The 14,815-nt window shown below is 45.5% G+C and overlaps 1 protein-coding gene across 14 annotated transcripts in view; it reads left to right on the top strand.

Moving 5' to 3' along the window:
* LOC108275438 (adaptor related protein complex 3 subunit beta 2) overlaps positions 1 to 14,815 on the top strand; it is a 58,659-nt gene that overhangs the window by 40,899 nt on the left and 2,945 nt on the right. For all 14 annotated transcript variants that reach the window (XM_017486268.3, XM_017486267.3, XM_053685904.1 and 11 more), the window contains 6 exons: positions 112 to 202; positions 448 to 557; positions 1,795 to 2,023; positions 11,570 to 11,654; positions 11,830 to 11,927; positions 13,627 to 13,765. In XM_017486268.3, coding sequence (XP_017341757.1) covers positions 112 to 202; positions 448 to 557; positions 1,795 to 2,023; positions 11,570 to 11,654; positions 11,830 to 11,927; positions 13,627 to 13,765 — 752 coding nt within the window. The remainder of the gene's footprint in view (positions 1 to 111; positions 203 to 447; positions 558 to 1,794; positions 2,024 to 11,569; positions 11,655 to 11,829; positions 11,928 to 13,626; positions 13,766 to 14,815) is intronic.

Here is a 14,815-nt window from a genome sequence, read left to right on the forward strand (position 1 = left end):
GCTGTGTTATGTTGTTTATCGAAAGCGTTACATAGCAAATTCCCTGTTTGATTGATGGAGGTGCTCAAAAAGCAGAACAAGACGGACATTTTTTGTGGATTTTTCTCACAGACACCTGCAACAAAACCACCACCTGCGAAGCAGACCAAAAAAGAGAGCAAGAAAGAGTCCAAGGAAATGTCTCTGCTAGATCTGGACGACTGTAAGTAGGATCTGTTCACTTGTCTGGATGGTCTTTGAAATGTCTCGTTACCTAGTGAGTCTTAAGATATTTTCATTCTGAAGAAGCCACTTGTCATAGGTGCTTCAAGGACGTACCAGAACGATTATATTCCGTTTTTTGGTCCATTCAAGCTTTTAATTGCTAGTACTATATGATCTGCCCAGCCTTGTGGACAGAAACGGAGACTTTTACTGCCATTAATAGTTTCTTCTTCTTTGCCTTAGTTGAGCCCACTCCCTCAACTCAGGTGACCCCGGTCAGCAACTTCCTGTCAAGCAGCCTGGTGGCAGATCTAGAGGGGCTGTCACTGACTGACACTGTACTCGCCCCCACTGTGAGTTACAGTGCTCACCACTAATATTGGCACCCTTGGTGCATATGAGCAAAGAAGGCTGTGAAAAATTGTCTTTGTCGTTTAACCTTGTGATCTTTTGTTTAAAAAAAATTCACAAAAATTCTCTGGTCTCATGGATATCAAACAATTGCAAGCAAAAAACAGGTTTATCCAAAAAAGGAAAAAATCTTTGTTAAATATAGGTGTGCAACAATTATTGGCACCCCTAAAAAATATATTCCCTTTTTTTTTTAGTACACCTGGGTGACTAGGAACGGAACTTTTTCAACCATGACTTCCTGTTTCACAGGGGTATAAATATAAGGTAAAACATTCAAGAAAAAAGCCTCTACTGTCAACCAAAAACAAACTCGAGCGTCTTCAGTTTGACAGACACGACTGGAACGTCAAATGGGATCGGGTTCTATGATCAGATGAAACCAAAATAGAGATTTTTGGTAATAAACACAGAGGTGGTTTTGGTACACAGAGAGGCAGCCGTATGAAAAGTACCTCATGCCCACGGTTAAATATGGAGGTGGATCTTTAATGTTTGGGGCTGTTTTTCTGCCAGAGGATCTGGACATTTTGTTAGGACACATGGCATCATGGGCTATCAAATATCAACAGATATTAAATGAAAACCTGACTGCCTCAGACAGAAAGCTTCAAATGGGCCGTGGTTGGATCTTCCAGCAGGACAATGATCCAAAACATTCATCAAAATCAACACAAAAATTGTTTACTGACCACAAAATCAAGGTCCTGCCATGACCATCCCAGTCCCCTGACCTGAACCCCATAGAAACCTGTGGGGTGAACTGAAGAGGAGAGTCCACCAGCGTGGAGCTCGAAATGTGAAGGATCTGGAGAGATTCTGTATGGAGGAACGCTCTCAGATCCCTCGCCATGTATTCTCCAACCTCATCAGGCGTTATAGGAGAAGACTCAGAGATGTTATCTTGGCAAAGGGAGCTAGCACAATTATTTTTTTTTATAAACCTGTGTTGTGTTTGCAGTTGTTTGATATCTACAGTATGAGAGCAGAGTATTTCTGTTTTAACAAAAGTTCAAAAGTTTAAACAATAAAGATAGCCTCATTTGCTCATATTTACCAAGGGTGCCAATATTAGTGGAGGGCACTGTATATATGCCACTGTCTGTTTTTTTAAAGCACATTCCAGAATGATTCCCTCTACTTGACACTTTGCTCATTTAACCCCTGTCATGTTTTCAGACCATCGCCTCGTCATGCTCGATGAAAATGTATGAGTTATTGCACCGCATCACAGGAGAGGGTCTGGGGGTTGAGTACTGCTTCTGCAGGCAGCCCTTCAGCCCTGATCCTAACATGGTGGCTGTGCAGATCCAGTTCACCAACAACACCAGTTCAGAGACCAAGAACCTACACATCGAAGAGCCCAAACTGCAGTCTGGTATGAGGATCAAGGAGTTCACCGAAATCGGTCAGTCAGTCGCTCACACATTCGAACATTGTTAAGATCGTTTTGATTTTAAAGATTATCGTGCGGTTTTTACTCGTGTCATAATGCAGTGCTCAGAAATTAGACCCAACTCATGGACACTCATTAGCTAGTAATTCACTCACTCACTCACACACTCATTCACCCACTCACACACACACTCACCCACTCACACACACACACACTCATTCACCCACTCACACACTCATTCACCCACTCACACACACACTCACCCACTCACACACACACTCACCCACTCACTCACACACTCATTCACCCACTCACTCACACACTCATTCACCCACTCACACACACACTCACACACACACACACTCATTCACCCACTCACACACACACTCACCCACTCACACACACACACACTCATTCACCCACTCACTCACACACTCATTCACCCACTCACACACACACTCACCCACTCACACACACACTCACCCACTCACACACACACACTCATTCACCCACTCACTCACACACTCATTCACCCACTCACACAGACACACACTCATTCACCCACTCACACACACACTCACACACTCACACACACACACACTCACCCACTCACACACACACTCACCCACTCACTCACACACTCATTCACCCACTCACTCACACACTCATTCACCCACTCACACACACACTCACCCACTCACACAGACACACACTCATTCACCCACTCACACACACACTCACCCACTCACACACACACACACTCATTCACCCACTCACTCACACACTCATTCACCCACTCACACACACACTCACACACTCACACACACACACTCATTCACCCACTCACTCACACACTCATTCACCCACTCACACACACACTCACCCACTCACACACACACACACTCATTCACCCACTCACACACTCACACACACACACACTCACCCACTCACACACACACTCACCCACTCACTCACACACTCATTCACCCACTCACTCACACACTCATTCACCCACTCACACACACACTCACCCACTCACACAGACACACACTCATTCACCCACTCACACACACACTCACCCACTCACACACACACACACTCATTCACCCACTCACTCACACACTCATTCACCCACTCACACACACACTCACCCACTCACACACACACACTCATTCACCCACTCACTCACACACTCATTCACCCACTCACACACACACTCACCCACTCACACAGACACACACTCATTCACCCACTCACACACACACTCACCCACTCACACACACACACACTCATTCACCCACTCACTCACACACTCATTCACCCACTCACACACACACTCACCCACTCACACACACACACACACTCACCCACTCACTCACACACTCATTCACCCACTCACTCACACACTCATTCACCCACTCACACACACACTCACCCACTCACACACACACACACTCATTCACCCACTCACTCACACACTCATTCACCCACTCACACACACACTCACCCACTCACACACACACACACTCATTCACCCACTCACTCACACACTCATTCACCCACTCACACACACACTCATTCACCCACTCACACACTCATTCACCCACTCACACACACACACACACACTCATTCACCCACTCACTCACACACTCATTCACCCACTCACTCACACACTCATTCACCCACTCACACACTCATTCACCCACTCACACACTCATTCACCCACTCACACACACACTCATTCACCCACTCACACACACACTCATTCACTCACTCACACACTCATTCACCCACTCACACACACACTCTTTCACCCACTCACACACACACTCATTCACTCACTCACACACTCATTCACCCACTCACACACACACTCACCCACTCACCCACACACACACTCATTCACCCACTCACACACTCATTCACCCACTCACACACTCATTCACCCACTCACACACTCATTCACCCACTCACACACACACTCATTCACCCACTCACACACACTCACTCACACACTCATTCACCCACTCACACACTCATTCACACACTCATTCACCCACTCACACACTCATTCACCCACTCACTCACACACTCATTCACCCACTCACACACACACTCACTCACATACTCATTCACCCACTCACTCACACACTCATTCACCCACTCACACACACACTCACCCACTCACTCACACACACACTCATTCACCCACTCACACACTCATTCACTCACACACTCATTCACCCACTCACACACTCATTCACACACTCATTCACTCACTCACACACCCACTCACACACTCATTCACCCACTCACACACACACTCATTCACTCACTCACACACTCATTCACCCACTCACTCACACACACACACACACACTCATTCACCCACTCATTCACACACACACACTCATTCACCCACTCACACACTCATTCACCCACTCACACACTCATTCACCCACTCACTCATTCACTCACTCACTCACACACTCATTCACCCACTCACACACTCATTCACCCACTCACTCACACACACACACACACTCATTCACCCACTCACTCACACACACACACACACACACTCATTCACCCACTCACTCACACACACACACTCATTCACCCACTCACACACTCATTCACCCACTCACACACTCATTCACCCACTCACTCACACACTCATTCACCCACTCACACACTCATTCACCCACTCACTCACACACTCATTCACTCACACACTCACTCACACACTCATTCACACACTCATTCACCCACTCACACACTCATTCACCCACTCACACACACACACACTCACTCACTCATTCACCCACTCACTCACTCATTCACCCACTCACTCACACACACACACACACACACACTCATTCACCCACTCACTCACACACACACTCATTCACTCACTCACACACTCATTCACCCACTCACACACACACACACACACACACTCATTCACCCACTCACTCACACACACACACTCATTCACTCACACACACACACTCATTCACCCACTCACACACTCATTCACCCACTCACACACTCATTCACCCACTCACACACTCATTCACCCACTCACACACTCATTCACCCACTCACTCACACACACACTCATTCACCCACTCACACACACACTCATTCACTCATTCACACACACACTCACTCACATACTCATTCACCCACTCACACACACACTCATTCACCCACTCATTCACACTCACTCACACACTCATTCACTCACTCACACACTCATTCACCCACTCACACACTCATTCACCCACTCACACACTCATTCACCCACTCACACACTCATTCACTCACTCACACACCCACTCACACACTCATTCACCCACTCACACACACACACTCATTCACCCACTCACTCACACACTCACACACTCATTCACCCACTCACTCACACACTCACACACTCATTCACCCACTCACACACTCATTCACCCACTCACTCACACACACACACACACACTCATTCACCCACTCACTCACACACACACTCATTCACCCACTCACACACTCACACACTCATTCACCCACTCACTCACACACTCATTCACTCACTCATTCACCCACTCACACACTCATTCACCCACTCACTCACACACTCATTCACCCACTCACTCATTCATTCACCCACTCACACACTCATTCACCCACTCACTCACACACTCATTCACTCACTCATTCACCCACTCACTCACTCATTCACCCACTCATTCACACACTCATTCACCCACTCACACACTCATTCACCCACTCACACACTCATTCACCCACTCACTCACACACACACTCATTCACCCACTCACACACTCATTCACCCACTCACTCACACACTCATTCACTCACACACTCATTCACACACTCATTCACCCACTCACACACTCATTCACCCACTCACACACACACTCACTCACTCACACACTCATTCACCCACTCACACACTCATTCACCCACTCACACACACACTCATTCACTCACTCACTCACTCATTCACCCACTCACTCACTCATTCACCCACTCACTCACACACACACTCATTCACCCACTCACACACTCAATCACTCACACACTCATTCACCCACTCACTCACACACTCATTCACTCACTCACACACTCATTCACTCACTCACACACTCATTCACCCACTCACTCACACACACACACACACACACTCATTCACCCACTCACACACTCATTCACCCACTCACTCACACACTCACTCACACACTCATTCACTCACCCACTCACACACACATTCATTCACTCATTCACACACACACTCACACACTCATTCACCCACTCACTCACACACTCATTCACCCACTCACTCACACACTCACTCACACACTCACTCACACACTCATTCACTCACCCACTCACACACACATTCATTCACTCATTCACACACACACTCACACACTCATTCACCCACTCACTCACACACTCATTCACCCACTCACACACACACTCACTCACACACTCATTCACCCACTCACACACTCATTCACCCACTCACACACTCATTCACCCACTCACACACTCATTCACCCACTCACACACTCATTCACCCACTCACACACTCAATCACTCACACACTCATTCACCCACTCACTCACACACTCATTCACCCACTCACACACACACTCAATCACTCACACACTCATTCACTCACTCACACACTCATTCACTCACTCACACACTCATTCACCCACTCACACACTCATTCACCCACTCACTCACACACACACACACACACACTCATTCACCCACTCACTCACACACACACACTCATTCACCCACTCACACACTCATTCACCCACTCACTCAAACACTCATTCACCCACTCACTCACACACTCACTCACACACTCATTCACCCACTCACTCACACACTCATTCACCCACTCACTCACACACTCATTCACCCACTCACACACACACTCATTCACCCACTCACACACACACTCATTCACCCACTCGCACACACACTCATTCACCCACTCACACACTCATTCACTCATTCACACACTCATTCACCCACTCACTCACACACACACTCATTCACACACTCATTCACCCACTCACACACACACTCACTCACACACTCATTCACCCACTCACACACACACTCATTCACACACTCATTCACCCACTCACACACTCATTCACCCACTCACACACTCATTCACTCACTCACACACTCATTCACCCACTCACTCACACACACACACACACACTCATTCACCCACTCACTCACACACACACACACACTCATTCACCCACTCACACACTCATTCACCCACTCACTCACCCACTCACTCTCACACTCATTCACCCACTCACTCACCCACTCACTCACACACTCATTCACCCACTCACACACTCATGCACCCACTCACTCACACACTCACTCACTCACACACTCATTCACCCACTCACTCACACACTCATTCACTCACTCACACACTCATTCACCCACTTACTCACACACACACACTCATTCACCCACTCACACACTCATTCACCCACTCACACACTCATTCACCCACTCACTCACCCACTCACTCACACACTCATTCACTCACTCACACACTCATTCACCCACTCACTCACCCACTCACTCACACACTCATTCACTCACTCACACACTCATTCACCCACTCACTCACCCACTCACTCACACACTCATTCACTCACTCACACACTCATTCACCCACTCACTCACACACTCACTCACTCACACATTCATTCACCCACTCACTCAAACACTCATTCACCCACTCACACACTCATTCACCCACACACTCACTCATTCACTCACTCACACACTCATTCACCCACTCACACACACACTCACTCATTCACTCACTCATTCACCCACTCACTCATTCACCCACTCACTCATTCACCCACTCACTCACTCATTCACCCACTCATTCACACACTCATTCACTCACTCACACACTCATTCACCCACTCACACACTCATTCACCCACTCACACACTCATTCACTCACTCACACACTCATTCACCCACTCACTCACACACACACTCATTCACCCACTCACACACTCATTCACCCACTCACACACACACTCACTCATTCACTCACTCATTCACCCACTCACTCATTCACCCACTCACTCATTCACCCACTCACTCACTCATTCACCCACTCATTCACACACTCATTCACTCACTCACACACTCATTCACCCACTCACACACTCATTCACCCACTCACACACTCATTCACCCACTCACACACTCATTCACTCACTCACACACTCATTCACCCACTCACTCACACACACACTCATTCACCCACTCACACACTCATTCACCCACTCACACACACACTCACTCATTCACTCACTCATTCACCCACTCACTCATTCACCCACTCACTCATTCACCCACTCACTCACTCATTCACCCACTCATTCACACACTCATTCACTCACTCACACACTCATTCACCCACTCACACACTCATTCACCCACTCACACACTCATTCACTCACTCACACACTCATTCACCCACTCACTCACACACACACTCATTCACCCACTCACACACTCATTCACCCACTCACACACACACTCACTCACACACTCATTCACCCACTCACACACACACTCACTCACACACTCATTCACCCACTCACACACTCATTCACCCACTCACTCACACACTCATTCACCCACTCACACACACACACACACAGACACACACACTCATTCACCCACTCACACACTCATTCACCCACTCACACACTCATTCACCCACTCACTCACACACTCATTCACTCACACACTCATTCACCCACTCACACACTCATTCACCCTCTCACTCACACACTCATTCACTCACTCACACACTCATTCACCCACTCACACACTCATTCACCCACTCACACACACACTCATTCACTCATTCACACACACACTCACTCACACACTCATTCACCCACTCACACACACACTCATTCACACACTCATTCACTCACACACACACTCATTCACACACTCATTCACACACTCACACACTCATTCACCCACTCACACACTCATTCACCCACTCACTCACACACTCATTCACACACTCACTCACACACTCATTCACACACTCATTCACCCACTCACACACACTCATTCACTCATTCACACACACACTCACTCACACACTCATTCACCCACTCACACACACACTCACTCACACACTCATTCACCCACTCACACACTCATTCACCCACTCACACACTCATTCACTCACACACACTCATTCACCCACTCACTCACTCACACACTCATTCACCCATTCACTCACACACTCATTCACCCACTCACACACTCATTCACCCACTCACACACTCATTCACTCACACACTCATTCACCCACTCACACACTCATTCACCCACTCACACACACACTCATTCACCCATTCACTCACACACTCATTCACCCACTCACACACTCATTCACTCACACACACTCATTCACCCACTCACACACTCACTCTCACACTCATTCACCCACTCACACACACACTCATTCACCCACTCACACACTCACTCATTCACTCACTCACACACTCATTCACCCACTCACACACTCACTCACATACTCATTCACTCACTCACTCACACACAGTCATTCACCCACTAACTCACTCACTCACACACTCATTCACTCGCTCATTCACCCACTCACTCACACGGACACACTCATTCACCCACTAACTCACACACTCACTCACTCATTCACCCACTCACACACCCACCCACTCACACATTCAATCACTCACACACTCACTCACACACTCATTCACCCACTCACTCACTCATTCACACATACACACTCACTCACACTCATTCACACACACTCATTCACCCATTCACACACTCATTCACCCACTCACTCACTCATTTACTCACCCACTCATTCACTCACTCACACACTCATTCACCCACTCACACACTCATTCACACACTCATTCACCCACTCACACACTCATTCACCCACTCACTCACACACTCATTCACCCACTCACTCACACACTCATTCACCCACTCACTCATTTCCTCACACACTAATTCACTTGCACTCATTAAAACACACTCACTCAGGCTCACGCACTCATTCACACAAACACACTCACACACACAGACACACACATATGCAGGGGACCTCAAGTGGCTCAGAAAAAATGGGTCTTCAATGGTTTCTTGAATAGTGAAGGGTTCTACATTATATGGCCAAAAGTTTGTGGACAGCTGACCATGACACCCTTTGCTGTTAGAATACGCCCCATTCTTCTGGGAAGGCTTTCCACTACATTTTTGTTCCTTCAGCCACAAGAGCATTAGTGAGGTCAGGTATTGATGTTAGGTGAGGAGGTCTGGGGTGCAGTCAGTGTTCCAGTTCATCCCAAAGGTGTTCATTGGGGTTGAGTTTAGAGCTCTGTGCAGGACACTCAAGTTCTCCAACCCTGGCAAACTATGTCTACATGGAGGGAAAGACATTCAATACAGTTGTGTGCATACAACTTTATGGCAACAGTCTGGGGAAGAACCACATATGGATGTGATCAGAGGCGCACATCCTTTTGGCCATATACTGCATTTTCCTAATTGGGCCCTTAACATTTTTTTATAAAAGTGCATTATCTGATGAATGCATATGTGCTTGTCACTGCAAATTGTGTTTATATGAACTCAAAGGCCTGAAATGTGTGGGATGAGAAATGTGCCACTACAGTGTGAATGTAGAATGCCTTTATTTGAATTTGGAGATAAAGCGTTGTAGTTGAATGACATCAAGTTAAAATTGTCTTGAATGTGAGTGCAAGATGCGATTCAAATACAATTTTATAACAATCGGGCGCAGAAAACTCGGTGGCATAACCCATTTCAAATTCGGACACAAATGTTCAAAACACTACATCCGGAAAAAAAAGCAGCGATTTAATCAGTTCAAACCTCGGGATCCAATTTCAGTTTGCCGTGATTCAACTATAAGCCTTCGTGTACAAATTTAAATAAAGGCAAACGATTCAGAATGGTATGTTTTTCATTCAGATTGTTGTGACACATTTCTCATTCCATAGAAACACAATGCATGTGAATGCAGGCTACGTTCAGTTGTACGACTTCCACAGTATAGCACTGTATTTTTACCGTTACCGACGATGTTCACATGGTCATTGATATATCAGAGATAAGAGCGTACATCCAGTATGGTATGTTGGGTCTGAGAGATATTTTAACATGCAGTGTATTTGTGTAATCTGAGCGAACAGTAACAATTTACTGCACTCGTTCTCAAAATGCTCAAAGTCTGCATTTAAACAAGGAAAGGCTTTGTTTAGGGAATCATTTATCTAAATGAAAATGGGGAAAAAGCTCATGATACCATCACCCGGCACTTCACTCTGCATCGTTTTGTCTGTAAAATATATTTGCCGTGATTAAAGCTTCACATACTGTTATGTGTCTCGTGATGCGCTGTTTGTTTCCTTTCTCAGAGGTTTTACCCGCAGGCGAATCCGTTACTGTTGTAATGGGCATTGACTTCTGCGACTCCACGCAAGCAGCCAACTTCCAGCTTTGGTGAGAAACAAACATTCAGTCCAACTGAACCTGTGTTAGTATTGATGCTGTGTATTTTTTAACATTACAATACGCTACAGTTCAAATCCCAGTTTATACCATTAAATTATTTTTAATCCTCTTGTCTGCTTCTTTTTGTTGCTGTTGTTTTTTTTTTGTTTGTTTTTTTTATCAGTACTCACACTCGGAAGTTCTTTGTGTCCATCCAGCCACCAGTCGGAGAACTGATGATGCCTGTTTTTCTGACAGAGAATGAGTTTAAGAAAGAGCAAGGTGAGATGATCAGATGTTCCTCTGACTCTGACATCATAAACGTGATGTGTTTTTTTTTTTGGTTTATTATTCTTATCAACTTTACTTACACTAAACCTCCGTATTATGAGCCAGACTAGTCTCTGCTACAATTATTTAATGTAACAGATGTATAATATTCCACATAGGGCATACAGTATTAGCACTCATTCTGTCACAGTGTGTAATTGCTAACTAATAAGCAACACTGGATCTCTGAAACAGCTACAAGTACTGAATGTTCCTCTGTCCTATTTTTTCGTTTCTCCTTCTGTGTGGGTTCATTTTTGTCGCTGTCCTTTAGAGACGCTATTACACGGTAAGTTCCACTAAAGGCCTGATAGTTTGCCTCCCGCCTCAGTCCTGCCTGTCCCAATACACACACTGTCTGTACCTCTGCTTCTAGCCGTGCTGTCAAATTCTAGTGGATGTCTTTGCAACACTAAGCACGACTAATTATTTCTCACGTAACGTGGGACAAACATTCAACTGCATCTCTCACCAGTGCATCAAAGCCAATTATCCCACAAAATGTTTCACATACAGTCCATCATGCAGCAAAAAAGAAATAAATAAATCAGGATTTAGAGTATATAAGCAGTCTCAAAACTTGGACACATCAGTTTCCTGATCAGTTTAATGCATGTCATGTCGGTGAGTTTAAAGAAAATATCAGATATCATGTATGATAATTCAGTCTAGGTACAGTAAATGACTGACAGATACAGAATCAGTCGTAATCTCCTGTCTGCTCTGTGGTCTGCCTTATAGTGACTGGACCCCAAAACCAGAACCACTAACGCATTCATAGTGCAATTTATAACCTATAGAAACTTTGGGGTTTGTGCATCCTGATGTTTAAAATGCTGTTGAGCTTTTATACTAACCTAGACAACTAAATGTGCAGCGATGTAGAGTTGGCTCGGTTTATCTGGTGCATTCAGCTAACGGTCGTAATTCATACGACCAAATAAAAAGCTCTCGTTGACTCGAAATTCCCCGAAACACTCGGCCTCCTTAACGCCAGGTTCAGCAAGGAACGTCAAATCAACGTGGTCGCTCACAGCACGAACAGTAAACAAAGTAGCTCTTTTTATCTTTAAGCGAGTTATACTCTATATACAGTTTATATATTTACTTTAGATCAGTCAACATACAGACCTGTTCGCTTGTTAAATCTATAACACTGACTGTTCAGCTAGCTGGCTAGCTTGTTGCTAACAAAAGATGACCATGGAGACGTCATGGTTTTTTCCCCACTTTATGGCTCTAGTACACAGAGGTCAAAAATGACATAATTCAGAACGCCAGCTTCCCGCTTCTGAGGTATGCCGCATTCAGAACATGTGGTCAGAGGGGAAAACAAAGGTCACGGGAGTGTATTAGATGTATTACATCATCCATTAATCTTCAGAGATTGTTTTATCCCAGTCAGGGTCACTGTATTTTAAATGACTAATCCATTATATTTTGGGCAACTGAAACAGTTAAGTCCATTATTGCAGTCAGGTACAAACAAAATGAATAAACTGCAGGATTGTTCAAGCTTTCCCCGGCGTAAAAACCGTTCCTGAGCACACCTCTATAGTGATCATCTATATCTCTATAGTCACTTCTAATGTCTTGATTATTGAGTATTGAATATGAATTGATGGGCATATTTATGTTCACTGTTCTACAGGTCAGCTGATGGGAATGAATGAACTCTCAGAGAAGCTAAGCCTGGGGGAGAAGTGTCAGAGTGATCACGTTATTGTAGAGAGAGTCACTGCTACAGCTAATCTCAGCAGAGTACCCTGTGGCTCTGAGAAAGAGTGCAGGTAAGGCATGGAGGGGGAAACACACTCACTTTTGTATGCACACACTTTCTTTCAGGTGATTTTTACTGGTGATTATACAGTAGGTTCAAAAATATTCAGACCCTTTCACACAGTGTTATAGATTTCATTTCGAATGGATTATATTGACTTTTCTGGCCACGAGTCTGCAGTCATACCCCATAATGACAACAAGTTTTTAGGAAGTTTAGCAAATTTATTCTAAATTAACTGAAATCTCACAGTTAGATAAGTATTCAGATCTTTTATTGAGTACTTTGTAGAAATACTTTGGGCAGCAGTTACACCATTGAGTCTTCTTGGGTAAGACTATAAGCTCTGCACACCTGGATCTGGACAGTTTCTCCCATTCTTCCTGGCAGGTCCAGTGTGCGCTTTGGCTGGGTTACTCAAGCACATTGAGAGACTCTTCAGACTTTCCGCTGCAGCGTTGTCTTGGCTGTATGCTTTGGTTTGTTGTCATGCTGAAAGATCTGAGGTCGTGTCCACACTGGAGCAGGTTTTCTTCAAACACCTCTCTGTATTTAGCTGCATTCATCCTTCCTTCAGTTCTGAACAGTCTCCCCGTCCCTGCACTATGAAGCACCCCAATAGCATGATGCTGCCACCACCATGCTTCACCATAGAGATGGTATTAGCAGTTGATGAGTAGTGGTTTTCAGCAGACGTAGCCTAAAAATTCCAGAGAATACTTTCTTAATGCCATCAGGGTCCTTTAAGTGTCTGCCATATGCTTTTTATTCAGGAGTGGCTTCCATCTAGCCACTCTCTACCATAAAGCCTGATTGATGGGGTAATAATGAGATGGTTGTCCTTCTGGCAGGCTCTCCTATGTCTATGGAGGACTCCGTTATAGTGGCCATTGGGTTCTTGGTCATCTTACCGGTTACTGAGTTGGGCCACATGCCCAGCTCTAAGAAGAGTCCAGGTTTTTCCATACTTCTGCCATTTCACAATAATGGGTCCCTTGGAACATTAGTCCCTGTGCTCCTTGGAACATTGAAAGCTTCATGTCTAAAGCTTTAAAAATGC

This window comes from Ictalurus punctatus, chromosome 14 (assembly GCF_001660625.3).
Source record: "Ictalurus punctatus breed USDA103 chromosome 14, Coco_2.0, whole genome shotgun sequence".
Taxonomy (NCBI): domain Eukaryota; kingdom Metazoa; phylum Chordata; class Actinopteri; order Siluriformes; family Ictaluridae; genus Ictalurus; species Ictalurus punctatus.